This window comes from Nansenia antarctica (assembly GCF_963989245.1).
Source record: "Nansenia antarctica genome assembly, chromosome: 16".
NCBI classification, from domain to species: domain Eukaryota; kingdom Metazoa; phylum Chordata; class Actinopteri; order Argentiniformes; family Microstomatidae; genus Nansenia; species Nansenia antarctica.
Window position 1 is genome coordinate 19,639,689 of NC_137686.1, and position 21,190 is coordinate 19,660,878.

Below are 21,190 nucleotides of genomic sequence, written 5' to 3' on the forward strand. Positions count from 1 at the left end.
CCCCAGACACAGCTATACACACCTCCCTGGCCCTAGCCCCAGACACAGCTGTACACACCTCCCTGGCCCTAGCTCCAGACACAGCTATACACACCTCCCTGGCCCTAGCCCAGACACAGCTATACACACCTCCCTGGCCCTAGCCCCAGACACAGCTATACACACCTCCCTGGCCCTAGCCCCAGACACAGCTGTACACACCTCCCTGGCCCTAGCCCAGACACAGCTATACACACCTCCCTGGCCCTAGCCCCTGGCTCCCTGGCTCCCTAGCCCCAGACAGAGCTATACACACCTCCCTGGCCCTAGCCCAGCCCCAGCTGTACACACCTCCCTGGCCCTAGCCCCAGACACAGATGTACACACCTCCCTGGCCCTAGCCCAGACACAGCTGTACACACCTCCCTGGCCCTAGCCCCAGACACAGCTGTACACACCTCCCTGGCCCTAGCCCCAGCCACAGCTATACACACCTCCCTGGCCCTAGCCCCAGACACAGATGTACACACCTCCCTGGCCCTAGCCCCAGACACAGCTGTACACACCTCCCTGGCCCTAGCCCCTGGCTCCCTGGCCCTAGCCCCAGACACAGCTGTACACACCTCCCTGGCCCTAGCCCCTGGCTCCCTGGCCTCAGCCCATGTGGGAGGGGAGTGAGAACAGAGCTGGTGTAATAAGATCATCTTGACACCAGCCCCTATGATGTAATAATACAGACTTGGGCAAACACACTCTGGCAACGGACGACTAGATTGATTGGAGAAGCCAAAGCTGATGTCAATTAGATGCGTACAGGTACAGTAGGAGGGCCCATGGGGTCAGTTCAGACCTGGCAGTAAAACAAACTCAGTTGTGTGTGTGTGTGTGTGTGTGTGTGTGTGTGTGTGTGTGTGTGTGTGTGTGCGTGTGTGTGTGTGTGTGTGCGTGTGTGTGTGTGTGTGTGTGTGTGTCTTGTTTGTGCAGGGATGTGTGTAGCATGTAAGAGTAGGATTATAGTGTATACAGGTGCAAATCTCCCTGTCCACTGTAATCCTCCTATCCACTACAGGTTGACCTATTGTACACTCACCGAACACTTCATTAGGATCACCTGTACACCTTCTCATTCATTCAGGTGGTGTAATGGTGTGGGCAATGTCCCACTCATATTTTTCATTTTTTAATTGGACAGATATAGTGAAGACAGACAGGAAATTAAGGAGAAGGGAGAGAGGACATGTCAGCAGGGCATGGGCCGGATTCGAATCCATGCCGACATGGGCATAATATGTGTGCACTGTAGACCGCGGTGCTAGACCACTGGACCACCCCAGGCCACGGCAATGTTTTCTTGGCACAATTTGGGCCCGTGAATACCAATCAATCATCGCTTAAATGCCAGAGCCTATCTGAGTATTGTTGCTGACCATGTCCATCCCTTCATGGCCACAATGTACCCATCTTCTAATGGTTACTTTCAGCATGATAATGCACCATGTCACAAAGCAAAACTCATCTCAAACTGCTTTCATGAACTTGATAATGAGGTCAGTGTTCTTCAGTGGCCTTCCCAGTCACCGGATCTGAATCCAATAGAATACCTTTGGGATGTGGTAGAACGGGAGATTCACAGCTTGAAAGTGCACCTGAGAAATCTTCCGTCAGGAATTGTGTGATGCAATCATGTCATCATGGACCAGAATCTCAAAGGAATGTTTCCAACATCCTGTGGAATCAATGCCGCGAAGAACTGAGGCTGTTTTGTGAGCAGCCCTACCCAGTATATAGTTAGTGTTCCTAATGAAGTGTTCAGTGAGTGTATTTTCCTGACAACGGTACAATCTGCACGGTGTGAAGAGCACCATATATCCAACAGGGTTGTTACATTGTTACAGCCGACCTGTCCCCTCTTCTGCCACTACCCCTGCTTTAGTGACTGACAAATCCTTTGTTGTGACTCCAGGCTACCTGCAGGACCTTGCAACAAGGTGAGAGGTGCTCCATTGTCACTAGGCTACCTGTAATGAGCCTAATCTCTTGAGCGGTTTTACTCCAGCCAGAAGTGACAGTGACACCCAGATCCCCTCACCTTGGGAGACAATAGCCAAGACAATAGCCTGCAATATTTACTCAGACGCTTACGCCAAGAGGATATACTCTAAATGAAAACTTTCATTGACTCTCAATACCTCATTGCAGCCTTTTTGATTTAAACACAACGTTATCCGTTTTTTTTTCTCTTAATTTCAGTACAGTTACGTGCCCCCTTTCCATTCCAGTACCCTGCTGGTCACCTATACCTCCCGTAGTGGTGCTTGACCTCATCCAGGAGCAGAGCGGCGATGGCCTCGTTCCTCATGAAGCAGATGTTGGGGGATAAGTTTAAGAATATGACGGGCGGAGGAGGAGGAGAGGACGAGGGCAAGGTGGCTGGAGACGGGAAAGAGACCCCCGAGTCCAAAGGCATGAGCAGAGAGGAGTTTGAGGAGTACCAGAAGCAACTGGTGGAGGAGAAGTGAGTAGACCAAAACCTCACCTGTTACAGGACTCTGGTGCCTGCTGGGACCAATCAATGGATAATCAATAGATAATCAATAGATAATCAATAGCAGATGTAGCATGTGAGCCAAGCTGGTCAAAATATAAACTCCTGTTGTGAGGGAACATGCTGTACATCAAGAGAAAAACATATGACAACAGATTGATTTTCTTGCTTTGGGAATATGCATTGTGACATGAGTTTGAGCCAGAAACCTAAGATGTCATGAAAGCCAAGAGTTAATTACATTTGTAACATTACGTCAGAAGGACGGAATTATACAAAGGATATTGCATGTTGCAATATAATGTTATAATATAATATAATATATAATAATATGTTGCAATGTACATTTCATAGGGATCTATCCACAGTAGTAGACAATAACATGTCCTAACAGTGTCCTAACAATTGAATTCTGACACCTCAGTGCATATAATAGGTGTTAGGTATACTGTGAGTTGCTGTCTATAATATCAACAACATCAGATTAGTGGCTGTGATTAACCTCATTTACGACTTAGCGTCTGAGGACAGGTGTGTCTCTAAGACAGGGGAGGGTGTGTAGAGCTGCAGGTCAGCATGTGTGTGTGTGTGTGTGTGTGTGTGTGTGATACATGATTGAGAGAGAGAGAGAGAGAGAGAGAGAGAGAGAGAGAGAGAGAGAGAGAGAGTGTGTGTGTGTGTGTGTGTGTGTGTGCATGTGTGTTTGTGTGTGTGTGTGTGTGTGTGTGTGTGTGTGTGTGTGTGTGTGTGTGTGTGTGTGTGCAGGAGTGCGTGCGTGTCTGTATATGTGAGTGTGAGTGTGCGCATGTCTGTGTGAGTTCGCGCATGTCTGTTAGTGTGTGTATGTCTGCACTTGTGCACGCTATTGTGTTACTGCAGAGAACAGCATGGCTTAGAAGGTGGCGGCTGTGGTTTATTTTCCTGGGGCTCAAATTAGCCTGAGCAGCAGATTAGGGTCTGGCTATAATAACCAGGCAGGACTCTGCTCTAGAAAGCCTGTCACTGTGTAAACCACACCTCTTGGTCAAGCTCCTCCTTAGTCTCTATGGTGACGTATGTACTGTAGGACACATGATCACATGATCAGGGTCTGACTCACGTCGCTAGCATTACTGTAAAGCTGCTGAGTTTGAATGCCAAGGTCCTGAATAGGTTAGATTGAGATTAAAGGTAGATTTGTCAGGATATATCGAGGATGGAAGAATCTCCCACCACCATACTCCATTTCAGATCAGTTTACTGACGTATCCATAAAATCCATAAAATGGCATTAGCCCTAAGACATTGTATTGTGTCTGTTTGGTATCAGTACAGTACATGTAATATATGCCATTTAGCTGACACTTTTATCCAATGCGACTTACACTACAGTGAGTGACATACATTTTTCAGTATATTATGGTCCCAGAGGGAATCAAACCCACAACCGAAGCGTTGTTAGCACAATGCTCCACCAACTGAACCACAGAGGACCACATGTTCCTATCTACATTTTCCTCTGTAGTACCGTCTTAAAGGAGGATTTGGGTTAAAGCAGGTCAGATGCCAAGCCCACTAGTCTACTCAGTGCTCCAGGATGGGGCAGACCAGGGGGTGCCAGTATTACCAGTTTGATCCCTTCTGTCCAACCAGTAGGACACCTGTTTCAACTATAGCATAGGTAACACCTTAATCGTTACTGCTATGTATATTAGGTAAGAAAGAGGGGTGGGAATAGTCAAGGGACTATTTCAGGATGTAAATCTAAGCTTGCTATTAGGATATCTATGAAGTGTGTATGTGCAGAGTAATGATGTGCTGTGACTCACAAGAAATATACCCATAGATATATTTAAAAAAACTATTGCTGCTGTCACAGACTCATCCACAGGTTACGGTAGTAACTACTGTAAACATCCCTACGAACTCGGCCTTAGGGTATGGCTACACGGTGACGAAACGTAATTTCGGAGCCGATCTGATCTCTAGCCACACACAAGTGTACACTGACCTTCTGCAGATAAGGTTGTCATTGGTTACCTCTGGTGTAGAATGTGTCACCTTGACAACCACTGGTTGTGATCATACGGTTGCGTTAAACGTTTTAAGCCGCTGACCTTCATTGACATTCTAATACAGAACCATCTGTTCACCTGTGACCTTGGAGACTTTTTAATGCATTGCATCCTTCTAGAAGGGCAGAGGGGATGAGGTTAACTTGTTCATACAGTCACACAGGGCCAACAGGGATGAGGACACACTCTAATGCTGTAGAGGAGACTGTTATAGATTGAGGAAAACAGTGTGACACTGTGTGACCTTGCTTCATCATCATCATCATCATTATTATCTGCCCTTCATATCTCTTTCATATCAATGCATATCATACCTAACTCTGGGTGTCTTTACCCTGCAGGATTCAGCGAGATAAGGAGTTTCTCACAAAGAAGGCAGAGAGGGCAAATCTGAGGTGTGCGCTGAGGGACAAGTACCGTCTACCGGAGGTAAGGAGTTACCTGCCCCGCCAGATCATGTCATGTGTTTCTATAGCAACTCAAGTTAAATAATATTAGTAAGGCTAAAGTAAGGAGCTGTCAGACCCTCCGATGACCGGAATGACTTCCTCTAAAACAATAAAGACAGACTCTGGTTTTGTAGAATCTGCTTATGTGCCACGTGTGTGTGTGTGTGTGTGTGTGTGTGTGTGTGTGTGTGTGTGTGTGAGTGTGTGTGTGTGTGTGTGTGTGTGTGTGTACACCACACTGCCCACAGCACATGTACACAGGACACTACACACACAACCCTTGTACATGACAGTCAGTCCTCTATGTGTGTGTGTGTGTGTGTGTGTGTGTGTGTGTGTGTGTGTTACATGAACAATGCTGTGTCTTTCTATTAGTCTATTCTACTTCCTACTACTCTACTTCCTATTCTACTTCCTATCGCTCCTTCCCTCAGAGTGCTCAAGACGATGCGACCATCCAGATGGCTGGTGATGACATAGACCTCCCGGAGGAGCTTGCCAAGATGGTGGAGGAGGATGAGGAAGAGGAGGAGAGCAATGACTCTCTCCTGGGCAAGCTTCAGCAAAACCTGAACCTGAACGTAGACGTGGATGCCATGAAGACGAAAGCCCAGGCCACTTTGACAGAAGTGAAGCAGGCCGCAGAGGAGAAGTGTGTCGTCATGTGAAGGTCATCATCAGGCTCTTCCTCCGAGTCTCCTCAGAGACTTCAGTAGACCATGTGAACTTCAGACACCAGTTTGTCAACAAGCAGTTCTGAATTCAATAAGGTCTATCTACCACCCTATTGGTTCCTGTTACCGTTGCCAAACCGTTGCCGGTAGAAATTGTACAAATGGTGGTAGTCTTTGGGTAAATTCTAAATGGAAAGGGAAAAGCAATGGCTCAGTATATCCTGACAGGAAACATTTGTATAAAATGTACCTTGTGTAAAAGTAAGTCCGGGTTGTAAATGCACTACCTGCTGTTTTTATTTTGTATTAAAAAAAAATACTGCCTAATATGAATGCCTAAAAATGCATACATTGTCCAATTTTTGTCTGCTGGATAGTAATGGAAAATAAAACACAAATCCTGAACAGGAGAGGTTTGGTTCTCTTCATAAACAATTGCTCATAGTAATAACAATTGTTTTGCATATATACTGTATATATAGGCGACGCTGACAGTTTACCAGTTCACCTGTTGCTACTCAATGTGGGGCATGAACTGAATGGATTTTGAGTAGAGGAAATGTGTACCACAGGTCAACAGAGTTCGTGCCATAGGGGGACAGGCCTAATCTAGGTAAGGCTGAATATACATGGGAGGCAGAGGGTGTGTGTGTGTGTGTGTGTGTGTGTGTGTGTGTGTGTGTGTGTGTGTGTGTGTGTGTGTGTGTGTGTGTGTGTGTGTGTGTGTGTGTGTGTGTGTGTGTGTGTGGGAGGGGTGAGGAGGCATTTGTGGGGATCTTGGGGCTCTCGTTGATGGCTGTTGTGACAAACCGGAAGATTACGTCAAAGTACGTCAATGTTTTAGAAGGTTTCATCTCTGCTAATGGAGCCATGGGATTAAGAATTAAGAAAACAAACAATGTCCAGTTACTGCCTTGTCTTCAATAAAGAAGGGGCCACTTTTAACAGTGAATTCTATGTTCTCGCTGAGTATGTCATTTTCTGGACATACTCAGAGACATACTTCATCTCATAAATTGTATGGAATGTTTAAATCTCCCAGGATGCAGTTCACCACTCAGGCCCAACGCCAGAGGAAAGTAACTTAGGGGGGCATGACATTTCTGTGGGGGCACAACTATTGGAGGAAAAAAAACGATTTGAGCTTGGTCACAACACAGGTTGGATAATTAACGACATACAATGTGTTTGCAGCCATAGACTGTTGTCTTGCCAGTGGAGAGCCACTTGCCAGTGGAGTGCCACTTAACAAAAATAGAGCTCAAACATTATGAAAACATCTAGGTTATAGATAACTGGCTAGTTCTTTAGGTAGGTAGGTAGGTAGGGAGGTGGGGAGGTTTAACTCAAATGCTGTTGCTGACCACCTGATGACGCATTCAGCTCAGGTTAGTGGCTGGCTCACACTCATATCTGATCAAATGACTTGACACAAGACGTTACAGATTTATCCAAATTATTGGGGCACGAAACTGAAGGGGCCCCTCTCGTGAAGCCATGCCCATCGCCCATGCACCTATTAGACATCACCAACTGCATTACAATACCTCACATATGAAGCTTTGGCTGTAAAAAAACAAATCCCCAATCAGAAATTCAGAATGTTAGAATGTTAGAATTCTCACAAGCGGATGTGCCTCTTCTGTAAACAGTTTTTTTGATTTTCTTTTTATATGCATGATCAATGATGGCCAGAATCCACTACACTACACTATGGCAGCAAAAGGGATTTGTGGGCCGATTAATCAGGTATGCCGCCAGGTCAGTTGTATCAGCAAACATGGGTAATGTCGTTATCAACACATGTTGGCAAAGGAGCACATCTCCAAACCTGGGGCCAAGCACACTCAAGACCTCAAGTAACATATTAAATAATATTGCTCTTGCAAAATGCTTACAAAATGTGATTATTTTTCATAATGTAATCAGGGTTGTTGTGATACAGTAAGTTAGTTTGATATTGCACATGCATCTTGAAGTGGGTCAGTGTGTAACGGGAACACCAAAGGCAGGATGGTACATGGTAATTTGATTGGTTTGGTAACAAGATTACTAGCTGTCTTGTCATTGCACCATGCTCTTGGCATGACACGATGGTAAGCATGGTGACTGAACCCAGTGACATTGGGAGCGATCTCACATTAACTTCTGGGATCTCAACAGCATTGGTCCTCCTCAGCCAATACTCAATGAACAAATAATTAGTTCAATACATATTGGTTGTCGTTCAAGATCATTTTTTATAACCTTTTTCCCTTTAGTTTTTTATAAACAACTATCCCCAATCTAAATTGATCGACAAACAATATGGATTGAAGTGACGGTTTGCAGTGTGAGAACCCTTCATTTAGATAGTTGCCACGGAAAATATGATGCTGCTTAGATTAGAACTAAGCAGCAGAATGTGTCCTCTCTTCCTTCTGATGACTTTCAAGGTAAGACCCTTTTTGTACAACAAGATCCTAGTTTCAGATGTTGTACAGTAGGCTTGGGGCCCAAGGGTCCCTGACCAACGGGAAAAGAGGATCTTGATGAACCAAATATGGCTGAGTAGAGATTATTCTGGAGCTTTTTCTGTGACTTTAACTACATGGTCACATGACTTGCAGAGTCGCTCAGCCTCTCCCTTTCCATCATATGTCCCTCCATCTTGCCCCTGTTACTTCCCATCCCCCTTTCCCCCCTGTAAGCTGACACAGCGCCTTTAAGCGTTAGCTGCTTTCTTCCTAATAGGATCACGGGGGGCTTAAATTGTCATCTGATAAAACTAAGCAGCTTGATAGCTACGCTGCACCATCTTAACCAATTTGTACTCAATTAGGATAATGAGGAAACAAGCAAAGAAGGACAGCCTTAATATATATTAACGTGATAAAATGATTTGATGACTTGACAAATGCCTATGTTAAAACATTACTTCATTATACACTTTGGAGGGCATTATCTCCCAGTGGGTATCACTGCTTGTTTCAGTCTTTGCTCAACTAACCAGCCCAGAACATAATGTGTGCTGGCTTTGTGAAGTAGATTATGCTACATGTCCTCCATGTCCCACTTTTACACTGTTGGTACACATAGTTACAGACTAGTACTTACAACCGTGGTTGGAGGAAATTCTGTTTCAATTCCAACAATTAAGGAAGAGTTTTGAAACTCCGGTCACACTTTATTTGGATATATACAGTATACAGTATATATTCCATATACAGTTGACCATCTATAGTTGCTCAAACTATCAACAGACTATTAAGTGAAACTCTGTTACAAGAGCTTGCTAGAGTTACGTTTAGGGTTAGATGTAGGGTTAGTGTAGGAGTTATGGTTACGGCTAGGTTACAGCAGGTTTGGGGATAAGTTTAGAGTTAGGGTTAGTAGATAGTTAGTTGAAATATTGTTGACAGTTAGTTGAACATCTACACTGTTAGAAGAAAGTGACTCAAAATATACATATTGCGTTTTGAAACCATAAACAAGTTGTGTACTGTACCTAAGCTAAGGTCTGGTGTTTGAATGGTGTTTGAATGTAAACCATGTGTTATGACGCACTGAATGTGATTGAACAGACTGTTACAGTGCAACAAAACACCCAAAGTGGTTCTTAAACCTGAATGTTGATGTCAGGAGAGTGTGGTAAGAGACATCGAAACACTAAAACATGATTTGTATGGTAAATGGACTTATATAGCACCTTTATCCAAAGCAATTTGGGGTTCAGTGTCTTGTCCAAAGACACCTCGGCTATCGGCTGTCCCCTCGAGCTGGGGATCAAACCACCGACCTTGTGATCATTAGACGCTGGTCATTTGTCCTGATCATTTGTTCTTTAGGCAACGACTCCAAACAGAGATTTACCACTTAAAGTGCAAGTTTGTAAGGCTTACAGTATGCACTATATCCTAGAATCAATACAATTGTGTTAAAAACCAATGTTTGACACATCCGTCATACTGTATCAACATTTCAACTATACCAACTATACCAATTCTCGACTGTATCAACTGACAAACTATAGACCATACCAAGCTCTTTTTAGAGGAGCCTATGAGACGTATCCTAAAGAGAAGAGAGAATGGCATTGCCACTGTGGCTCAACCCAGGCTGTGGGTATGGATCATGCTATGTTTGTAATGTGGCTGCCACATGGGAGACCCGGGTGCAAATAAATAAATAAAATAAACCATCACAGCACAGTGATAGTTACATCATTGAAAAAAATAGCAACAATATGTAATAGCATGACATTGTGATTGCTATCATTTATTTTCAATTTATTTTCTGTTGTTGTACAGTACATTATTGAATGTTGTTTTTCACCATTGAGGACTGCATTGGAAATAAAAAAAATAGTAATGCTTTCATGAGCTTTCCTCTGGGATTGAATACATCTTATATTGTACGTTTATTTTAAATCCCAAATCAAATCAATCAATCAATCAATCAGTTAATCAATAACATGGAGACATTTTTCTCATTGAACCAACAGAGGCTACGTCTTTATTATTCATTGTATAAATTGTGAGCACCAGTTGCCACAGCAGAACAGAGTGCATGAATTTCACCCAGTTCCTGTAGTCATAGCCACAGAGGCCAAAGCCTTGCTAAAGGTGCACCTCTCAAGTCAGTTATTTCATTCTGCCTTAGCGACAACAAAGCTCATCACCCTCGTCCAACTCTAAGTGGGTAATGGGCTTTCTGTTCCGTGCTTCCTTGGGAAAAGTGGAAAATGTGTTCAGAGTAGTTATCATTATCCCACAGTCTTTGGTATGTTGATAAAACCATTAAACAGCTACTGTACTTGTACTGTGGTAGGTTTGTTTGGGACCAAATTGAATGTTGCCTTCATAGAGGTTCCAGAGTCTTGGATAAGTAGTCTTACAGTAAGCCTACAGCATTGTGCGGTACAGGCTATGGGACACTAGCATTTCTGAGGCAAAATGTCCTGGTTATTGATGCTTGAGTGTTATTGGAATCACCAACTAGGAGCAACAAGCAAGGTGGGCATCACTGACCTGCACTGATTTATTTGATAATAGGTACCACAACAAAAAAATTCTTTCCTCCGTCTCTTCATTCAATAGTGTAGCTGCCATTGCTGTACTGAATAGACACAATCCATTAAAAACGTATTAAATGCATAACATCAGCTGCTTAACCACTTAGCCGTACTGACATACGATGGAGGCCTACGAGTAACATTGTTATTTCAGTCTGTAGCTAGATCTTCAGATTTGAAAATGAGTAGATAGCATTGAAATAGTATCAGGTAGCGACACTTGCGACAGATAATTTCTAGTCTCCCTGCCCCCCCCCCTTCCCCAACACTCCCCTAAATGGAGGACATTAAAATAAAATAACAACCATAATTCTACTTAATGTACAGCTATTCATTGACATGGTATATAATACCCACACACTTATTCACATACACATAATCTGTAGCTAGTTAGCTTTCTACCATACTGTATGAAACAAACGTGTTCAGTAATTGAACAAACTGGTAGGAAACGGACATAATTACTGTACAAAGTAATTAAAGTGGTGATCGGCACATTGTTCCTTGGCTCTTAACTACTTTTCCATGCTGGATGTTCCCTACAGAACCGGAGGAGCTTCTTAAACTTTATCTTTAGACAGATGAGGTCAGAGGAAATCTCCAGGGTCTTTAGGCTCATTAAGGTAAGGGTTGATCTCTGTGACAGTTAGCTGCCTTAGCGTTGGGTTGACCAGCTGGCCGCAGGGAAACTAGCCTACAGTAAGAGATCCTGTTCTGGTTCCACCACACCTGTGCTGTACAGAGACAGGGAACCGGGCCAAGCAGGCAAAGGCCTGGACTGCTATTGTGAGATTAAGCCTCAATGTGTCCCGAGAGGAGTGGATATCAAATGAATCTATGGTTTGATCCAGATAATTTATTTAAACTAATTTACATCTAGTTGTATCTAAACACATCTACTGTATCTAAAACATATCACGCTAGTAACAGGTATCAAGAGTTACTAGTACCATCTATCATTTAAATATATCTCTTTATCTACTATGACACATTCAATGCCCATATAATGATCAAATCATTTCTGCATTGAATTAAGTAATTAAGTAATTAAGTAATTCAATGTTTATCAATGAATGCACTGTGAGTTTTGACGATTTACAAACCTGACTTTATCACAAACCATTTATGAACCATAAACCAATCAAGTTTTACCAATCAAGTTTTACTGGAAGTATTGAAAGGGCAAAATACCCTTCAATACCAATCAAGTTCCTCCTATAACAGAGGTTTACTAGAAGTATTGAAAAGGCCTCTCTCTTGTCTAATCAAGTAATAATAAGACTCATGGTGACTCATTGACCATTAAATTAAATTATGTCCCATTTCAAATGAACACACAACAAAAGGTTGACTCTGGTTTGATTAATCGAAATGAGAAAATAAGGCTATTCTAATTGTATTCTACATTATACACATGTTATGCATCATAGCTTTTTAAATGACAGCTTCAACATTCTATATCAAAACATCCTCGGATAAGGACATTAAAGGACTTGAATGAAGCTTGTTTCATGAACACAAGTCCTTACTGTGTGTGCAACCATTAGTGTCTAGCTAAAGCCTATCTCTGTGTCTTTTCTCTCATATATTGTCTATAATGAAGGGATTAGCGAAAACTCTCAGTAGGACCCATTATCTTTTAGACAATAGATTTTTTGAAAGAAAGTTTTTGTCATGGCTTCATTAGCCACGGCCTCCCTCTGCGGTCTGAATGCAGGCCACATTTGGAGCAATTACTTGCCCAGAAAACAACTGTCAATCATTCTTAAAGGGGAAGGATTCCAATTAATACCCCTCTTAAAGCCTTTCGTTATACTTCCATTCTCCCGCACGCCTCTATGTCCTGCACGGTCAGAGAGGGACTTTACTTTAGAGGGAGAACATCCATGTATGCGCTTGTTCCATTGAGTTTACATAGTTATTTCTTTGCTCACTTAATGTGCGCACGGTTTCAAGGGTTTATAGCGGCAGAAACAAGTGCTTAGCAAACGGAAGTGTCTTCGCTGTCAGTTGCCGACTTGTGGAGAAAGAGAGAGAGAGAGAGAGAGAGAGAGAGAGAGAGAGAGAGAGAGAGAGAGAGAGAGAGAGAGAGAGAGAGAGAGAGAGAGAGAGAGAGGGGGGAGAGAGAGAGGGGGGGGGGAGAGAGAGAGGGGGGGAGAGAGAGAGAGAGGGAGAGAGGGGGAGAGAGAGAGAGAGAGAGAGAGAGAGAGAGGGAGGGAGAGAGGGAGAGAGAGAGAGAGAGAGAGAGAGAGAGAGAGAGAGAGAGGGAGAGAGAGAGAGAGGGATGAAGACAGAGAGGCAACACTCGTGGTTCATGTTTGAGGAGCGGGTGCAGACAGTGTAACCTATCAACAACCTGGAGAGAGGTAAGGACACTTCGATCCAAGTCCATTAGCAATACATTCTATTACTATTCGCTTACTTGTTATAATAATAATGTCATTATTGGTAAATGATTGAATTTGTTTCAACACTGTTTTACAATGAAATGTAAGTTGTATCAATGCATCTATTGCATCTTTGAAAACTATGAAGCTAAAGAGAGAATTATGTTTGAAAATTTAGAAAGCAACTAGAAATGTCTTTTTATAGACTTTATTTATTAAATTAGTTGTCAATGGCCAAAAGCCTAGGCATTTATCATGCTACAGTATTTGAAAACAGAATATAGAATTTCCGAATTCTATAGCCTACATTTATTTAAAACAATGCTTGGCATGATCATCAAATTATACCTAGTATGCATGGTTGGCTCAAACACCTGTTGATCATTTCAGATCACAATTTACAACCAGCCATCAAAGAAGTTTAATAATGTCATTAACTATCTAAATTGTCGCTCTCTATTTATAAGATAATTTAGAAGCTTTCTTTAATGTAAATTAAGTTACAATTTACCTTAATTTTTAAGAAAGAAAGAGTTATACTTCTATAACTTAATTTTTAAAATCAATAATTGTGTGTCGAAACTAAACAATGAATCCATTTATACAAATTGATGGAAATGTGAAAAAGAAACAGAACAAAGTTAACTTTTGGTGAAATTAGTGTAACTTGACAAATCGAATGAATTTATAGCAGGAATGCTAATAATATTTAATATTATGTGATCATCATATTTCATCAAATCATCAAATACAATCTGTTTTCCAAAAGGCACAATTTACAGTTTTACACACCTGTGTGATTTAAACAAATTTTTTTATATATATTATGTGGGGAACTTGCTATACAATTTTGTTGCTTCAAGGACACCTCTGAAAATAAGCTGTTGTGTGGCATTTCTTAAATGTAGCCAACAAACTACATTTTGCACATACAATGTGAATAAGAACTTCTCTAACTCCCCCTGTTCGATTTTCCAAACAGGACATTTCAGGACACTAACTCCACTCCCCATTGAGCTGTTCTTGGACAACAACTCCTTTCACCTAACTCGCTCTCTGATTAAATAATCTCAACTCATTTACAGTAAGGAGTGACCATTTGGATTGCTGTTTTCACGTGTCCAACCTGGGAGTGTTCCCTGAAGAAGAGAGAGAGAGAGAGAGAGAGAGAGAGAGAGAGAGAGAGAGAGAGAGAGAGAGAGAGAGAGAGAGAGAGAGAGAGAGAGAGAGAGTCACCAAGGGCTCGGATGCATTTGTCAATGGATACCATGGGAATGGTGGACGATGGCTGCCTCTCTCCAGATCACTACCATGACATGGTAAAAGGAGGTGGGTCGAATGGAGGAGGCAGGGTCCACAGCATCGATGTCATACTGGGCTTCAGTAAGGACCAGGACCCCTTACTCAACCCTGTTGGGGAAGTAGTAGGGGCACACAAAGTGGACACAGAGAGTCTGAACGACCCAGGGAAGCAGGGTCCTACGGACCCCTATGGACACCTCCCAAGCCTGGGTGACAGCACACAGCACTCCTCCTTCGATGGTGAGTCCTACAGGAATGACATGGGACACAATAGCTCCACAGACCAGTAGCATGGTCTCCCCTCTGTCCCCTCTGTTTCTAATTATGTCCATTCTTTCCATAGTTTGTTCACTCTGTTTAGTTTATTAGGATGCACATAAGCTGTTGTTCCCGGCATCCACACATAACATAAAACATATGACAGTAGAAGACTTTTATAAACTTAGAGACAAGAATGTGAACCTCTTCTATGTCCTCAATGTAGATTTGGCTGAAAGGGGGACGAATCAAGAACCAGTGCTCTGACACAACGTAACCAGATAATTGACATCCACTTTGACACTTCCATGAGTAGTAGTTTATTATTATGGGCATGTGGGGAATGAGAGGATGGGGAGTGGCAGTCATTTTTCTTCTCATAAATAGTATTTACAGTAGACTCCCAATTAAAAAATATGTCTGAAACTATTTTAATTATTTGGAATAGAAATGTATGCAAATGCATGCATAACTTACAATATGTAGAACTTATTATGTATATGTGTAACCTGTCATTTATCTGTCTTCAAATTACAAAACCTTTTTGTGTGAAAACTGTGCCTTGCTGTCTTTTTCTAAACTAATTGAAATTGTGAGTCTCATCAAGTAAGCTATGCTCATACAGTCGGTTGCAATTAGTTTGCTGCTTGTGGTGGATATGATTTAAATATTGGCACATTCTAACATCCAAGACTTTGTCCAGTTTTTAATTGCATCAATGTTTGACCTGTGGTTAACTATGAGAAGGAAAGGGTCAATGGGGGGTTAATGAGAAATGGATATTGTTATTGGTATATTATTGATATATTAGAAGCTATCACAGTGTAGGTTTTAGATCTGGTTTTTGTTCTGGTAGTATGGTTCAAATGTTTTCTCAGAACTTTTGATCGGAAAAAAGAGGCAAGTACAACTGTTGAAGACACAAGGGGCTTTCGTCAACATGGTCGACACTCTTTCAACATAGATCAAGACCTAGCTAGCCAGCTTGTGGTGACCCATGAGTGGTCCGTTGTCGGCAGAATCAGCGGCCCCCTATCGGCAAAATCTGTCACATTGGCACAATGTTGCTCATCGACTTTACAATGGCCCAACAGTGCTACAAACAGTAGTCCGTTGTCACACTGCCATCAGCTAGTCAAGCATTCATATCAGTCAACGATAGGACCACCAAGTGAACACAGGAAGTTGACCCTGAGTCAGTCCACTGGTGGCACACTGCTCTGGCTGTTCACAAGCCGTCCTCTCCGCTCCTTTGCCACCATCTTCCTGCCACTCTCTTACCACTCCTCTGCCTCTCTCTTCCATTTCCCTGTTACAATCTTTCCACCTTTTTACTGAGCTGTATATTTAGCTCAAATGACTGAAGGATGGTTCTTTACATATCGGTGTTATGGGTTTCACCGGCCAATCATCGGTCTACCAATGGTATTCCTACATAGGTTTGTTAGTAGCATGTCGACTGTTAGCTAATCATAAGTGATATACCATTGGTTAATAGTGCCGTAACGGATGCCATAATTTTACCGTTGGGGGTCTGATATTAGCTGATGAGCCACTCTGTAGCCTCAAGCAGCCCGATAAGCACTTGCCGGCTTGGGAGACTTGACATGTTACGTATTACTACAGCGCAGCAGTGACCATTGCTGCCCTTGCATTCTCTCTCCAAGCCAATGATCTAATGACCAGTGGATGTAATGGGTTAATTAACAAGCATTTGACCCACCACATGTGGTGAGACTTGTTAGATTAGGACTGGGCATGCAGGACTCTAAGGTATAACAGGTACTGTAGCAGGTAACATCTGCCTCTGTAGGATTACTGGATTTCTAGACAAGAATTCAGTGAAACGCATGATGCATTTCACTGAACCCTTCTCTAGAAATCATCATGCGTTTCACAGAATTCCTAGAAATCCAGTAGAGTCCTGCATCTTGTGTTGCATTTAGAATTCCTATAGGGAAAAGTGAAGCATGTTTCATAAAAAAAGAAAAAGAAAAAAAAAGAATAGGAATTTAAATTTGTTGAAATGCTCAGGTGAATGCGATTAAATAATATACACAACCAAAGCAAATGATTTGTCCAGAGGGCGCTGTCCATAGTACTGAAAGTTATGTCATACAGCTTTACTAAGAACATCATTCACTTTCTACGTTATCCACCACAGGACAATGAACATTTCCTTTCTACCCATATGAAGTGAAACATGTTAGAGGCAGATACATAGGCTAAATCTGATCTCTCATTATTTCACACCCTCAGAGTCTGGCCTTTTCTCCAACGACAAGTGTGATGGGGAGATGAGTGACCTTCAGAAGGATGTGGACAGTGATGGGAAGTCTCCTGAGCCCCCCGAGGAAGACGGCCCCAAGAAGAAGCACAGGCGGAACCGTACCACCTTCACCACCTACCAGCTGCACGAGCTGGAGCGCGCCTTCGAGAAGTCCCACTATCCTGATGTATACAGCCGAGAGGAGCTGGCCATGAAGGTCAACCTACCAGAGGTCCGCGTGCAGGTATAGAGCCTCTCATTATCCTATCTGCTCTCTGTGAGTAGCCCTTAGTTGCTGATTTAAACAGAGAGTTACCGTAATCTATGGAATAAATGTGCAGTATCAATATCAATGTGTTCATATGTTGCTGAGGAATTGGCTTGTTAAATGTTGTCTTCAGCCATTATGGATTATTTTAGGCTTACTATGATTTACAAGTAGCAGTACTAATGAAGCCTGTCTCACTGGGTACCGCGTGTCCCCCGCCCAGGTGTGGTTTCAGAACCGGCGGGCGAAGTGGAGGCGTCAGGAGAAGATGGACACCAACACCATGAAGCTTCACGACTCCCCCATGCTATCCTTCAACCGCCCCCCCATGCCCTCCAACGTGGGGCCCATGACCAACTCTCTGTCCATGGACCCCTGGCTGACCTCCCCCCTCTCCAGCGCCACCCCCATGCACAGTATCCCAGGCTTCATGGGCCAAGCGCAGGGTCTGCAGCCTGCCTACACCAGCCATGGCTACCTCAACACCCCCCCAGGAATGGTCCAGGGAATGCAGTCCATGCAGTCCATGCAGTCCATGGCTCCGCCACCGTACCAGTGCCCACCAAGCTTCAACGACAAGTACCCTATGGAAGATGTGGACCAGAGGAGCTCCAGCATCGCAGCACTGAGGATGAAGGCCAAAGAGCACCTTCAGTCTATGGATAAAACCTGGCAACACATGTGATCCAATGGAGACACTCTGTATGGATGTCGAACTTCTCCAGCGAATGAATGTTTACAAATGGTTTCTCGGTTTCATGGTCTGGTGGAGAGGATACATGGGCACCTTAAGAGCTTCCTGTCTGACTTCCTGTCTGAAAAATGGAGAGACAATCTTTTTCCCCAAATGGGACAATGACCTTTGGAGAAAGAATCGAGTGACAATCAAGCTTCGACAATCAATTTGTATTTTTTGGATGTAACTGACTTGCAATGGACAATTGGATAAAATAAAATGTACCATCTCGGTACCATAGTATAGTGACTTTACAAGACAAACCACATCTAGAATCCTCCTAAATGTATATATTTTTTATTGATAATCTCTCTACAGTACGTATGACAGAAAAAAACAAGTAAGCGATCATCCTTTTCTTGAGAAAGGGATACTGAGGCTTAGGAACAGAGAAGTACCGGTAGCCATATTGATAAAGTGGTGTCGTGCTCCTCGTGTTCTGGTGTTCCATATTGAAACATGCGAATCGCCTCATGAGAGTCCTGACTGCAACCCGATGCAGCAAGTTTTCGGAAGTCTCTGAGCATAATCTTTCACGCTGGTTAATTTGGGCAGACAAGCATACCTCTTAACACCTAATTACAGCTTTTAAAGCGATTAACCCCCGGTTCACTACTGATGGACAGCTGCCCTCAGATGCCCCAAGAAGGTCCTATTCAGTGGCCCCAACAATCACCCCCCCCTCCCCCCCACCAGCCCCCAAACAACGCCCCACCCCACCCCCCCAAATCCGCCAGTTTAGTTATTTTCTGGTTGAGACACCACAATACATTAATGTCACTGTTTCTCATTGCACTGTATGAATCTCCATTCAGGCTTGGTCTGTAGTGCACTGTTGACAGAATGTTGACAACAGGGGAGTGGGGTTTAGTACTAAAGAGTTGAAAGGCGCTGGCAGCCTCTCCCTTGTGTTATTTCCAAGAAGACTGAAGTGGCACTGCTCGATTGACCGTTACATCAAAAGACTGTTCCTTTACATTGTGGTCGTTCAGAAGGGAGAGATCACAGTCAGATTGTCTAGCTTGTGCGTGAATGTGTGTGTGTGTGTGTGTGTGTGTGTGTGTGTGTGTGTGTGTGTGTGTCTGAGGAGAACTGTGTCTATAGCTCTCTGTCACTCCACTCGGTCGATTCATTGTTCAGCACTATTGATTCCCCTCCTTTGTCTGTGGCTCCTCGAAGCAAACGGTCAGAGACTGGACAAATAGATGTTAAGAACACACACACACACACACACGCAACCATGGACCCTCTTTGGGTCTAGAACTGTAACCAGAAATAAGGTGCAATCATTTATTATATTGATCGACACCATAGACAATCCGTGGGATTTACAGTATTAGTAATTCATGTTGAGAAAAAAAATTCCTTCACACAAAAGTGCATTTTTGTATAACTTGAACATTATCTTAAAGTTTTGAAAGTATAACTTAAAAAACAACAAACAACCGTTTTTATTGCAATCATCTTTGGACCCTGACTCTGGGATTACAGCAGCAGACAATAAGTCTTCATCACAGGCTGTCAATAGTATGTCTGTCTTCTTCTTACGGTGCTATTTCTCATTAGGCTGCATCTGAGAATGACGACACCCTCATCATCCTGTCTCAGAGCTGAAAGGGTTTACCATGCTCACTGTGTGGGTAACAGGGGATTTAAAAAGCCAAAGAAACACACGACTGGGAGCGGGAAAGTACCCCAGAACCATAAAGGATACCGTGTAAACATTGTCTGATACTGTTAACTAATTATTTCTCTGTTTTAGTTCTATTTGTGATGCAGTTTCTATGTTACAGTGAATTCATTTTTACATGATCGTGTCTTTAGAGTTTGAGTTCCGTGTTCCATGTGTTCCATATTGCAATAAAGGTACAGTAGCAAAACACCATGACCGTTAATGTCCCGCAGCTTCTTCTTTCCCCGATATGCATTTTTTACTGACCCACCAACATGACTTAATGTTGTTAATGAGTGCTGATGCACAATAGCACAATGTAAGCTCTGACAGAGAGAGCTGGGACCCGTTGTTTTCCCTCCACCCTGTGTTTCTCCAGGCCTGTGGAGCCCTGCCAGGCCGTTAGGCAGATGAGGCCACACTCCATCAGGCCCCACCGGGGGTGTCAGGAGGCCCGGGCCGCAGGGCTGGCCTGCCTGACGCTCTAATTGCCCTCAGGCCCTACCATAATGTCCTGTGTGTGCGCCAGTCTCTTAGAGTTTGCACCAGCAGTGTGTGTGTGTGTGCGTGCGTGTGTGTGTGTGTGCGTGCGTGCGTGCGTGTGTGTGTGTATTCCATGGCCCAGGACAGATGGGATACCGGCACGTTGATTGCTCCCATCTGGGTCAGCGGTGATCAGAACGATGGAATAGTAAGAGATTCTATTGAACTGAGACTGAACTTTTGCCACCTGCCTGCCACCTGTCTGGATCTATTCACTACGTTGTTACTGTTAATAATGAAGAGGAGAGGACACATACTTTCAAACACACACACACACACACACACACACTTAAACGACTAGAGCTCAAAGATTAGGTTCTAACTACTCAACATCCTGGCCTGAGCTGATTGAGAATCTACTCAAAACTTCGTTTAGTTTGTTACTGTTAATAATGGGGACACATACGTTCAAACACACACACACACACACACACACACACACACGCATGCACGCACACACTGACATGACATGACGAGAGCTCTGAGATTAGGGTGGAACTACTGGTCATCCTAGCCTGATCTGTTTGACACTAGTGTGATCATGTATGTTAAGAGTGATGTTACAGACGCATTTGTATTCCTACAATTTAAATTTCAGTGAGGAGAACACATGGGAAATGTTTAAATGTTTACATTTTCATTACCTGTAGGCCTACTGTCACAAATATCTAATATTATTTTCCAAATGTGGTTCTCTTTTTTTTTCCGGAGGACTTTTTTGGCACTTACTGGGTCCAACATAAAGATTGGAGCCAAAATTTGGAGAAAGAACACCCTTAACGACTAATTAATTACACACATTATCTGCTATACTGCTTGGCGGTCCGTGACCTCAGACAGGGCCAAGGCTGCTGCTGACTGGGAGGACGTGTTCCATGGTGGAAATAATAAGGGAAAGAAGCGGAATTAATTGGGTTTGATCAAGAATGCTTTTCAAAGGGACACCGTTTTTCTTCCTCTTGACATAATTGGAGATCAGTCGGGGGGGTGGGGGCGATTTG

General features: G+C 43.2%; 2 protein-coding genes across 2 annotated transcripts; both read left to right on the forward strand.

Annotated features, from left to right (window-relative positions):
- Positions 1-2,336: 2,336 nt before the first annotated feature.
- Positions 2,337-5,695, forward strand: cplx4c (complexin 4c; the record flags this gene model as incomplete). The annotated part of the gene is made up of 3 exons (XM_080546673.1): positions 2,337-2,494; positions 4,920-5,007; positions 5,462-5,695. The coding sequence occupies 3 exons, from the start codon at positions 2,337-2,339 to the stop codon at positions 5,693-5,695; spliced, it is 480 nt and encodes a 159-aa protein (XP_080402799.1).
- An 8,693-nt stretch (positions 5,696-14,388) lies between these two features.
- rx2 (retinal homeobox gene 2) lies at positions 14,389-17,923 on the forward strand (the record flags this gene model as incomplete). The annotated part of the gene is made up of 3 exons (XM_080546669.1): positions 14,389-14,683; positions 16,961-17,214; positions 17,462-17,923. 3 exons carry the CDS (start codon positions 14,389-14,391, stop codon positions 17,921-17,923), a joined length of 1,011 nt encoding a protein of 336 aa, XP_080402795.1.
- Positions 17,924-21,190: the final 3,267 nt, after the last annotated feature.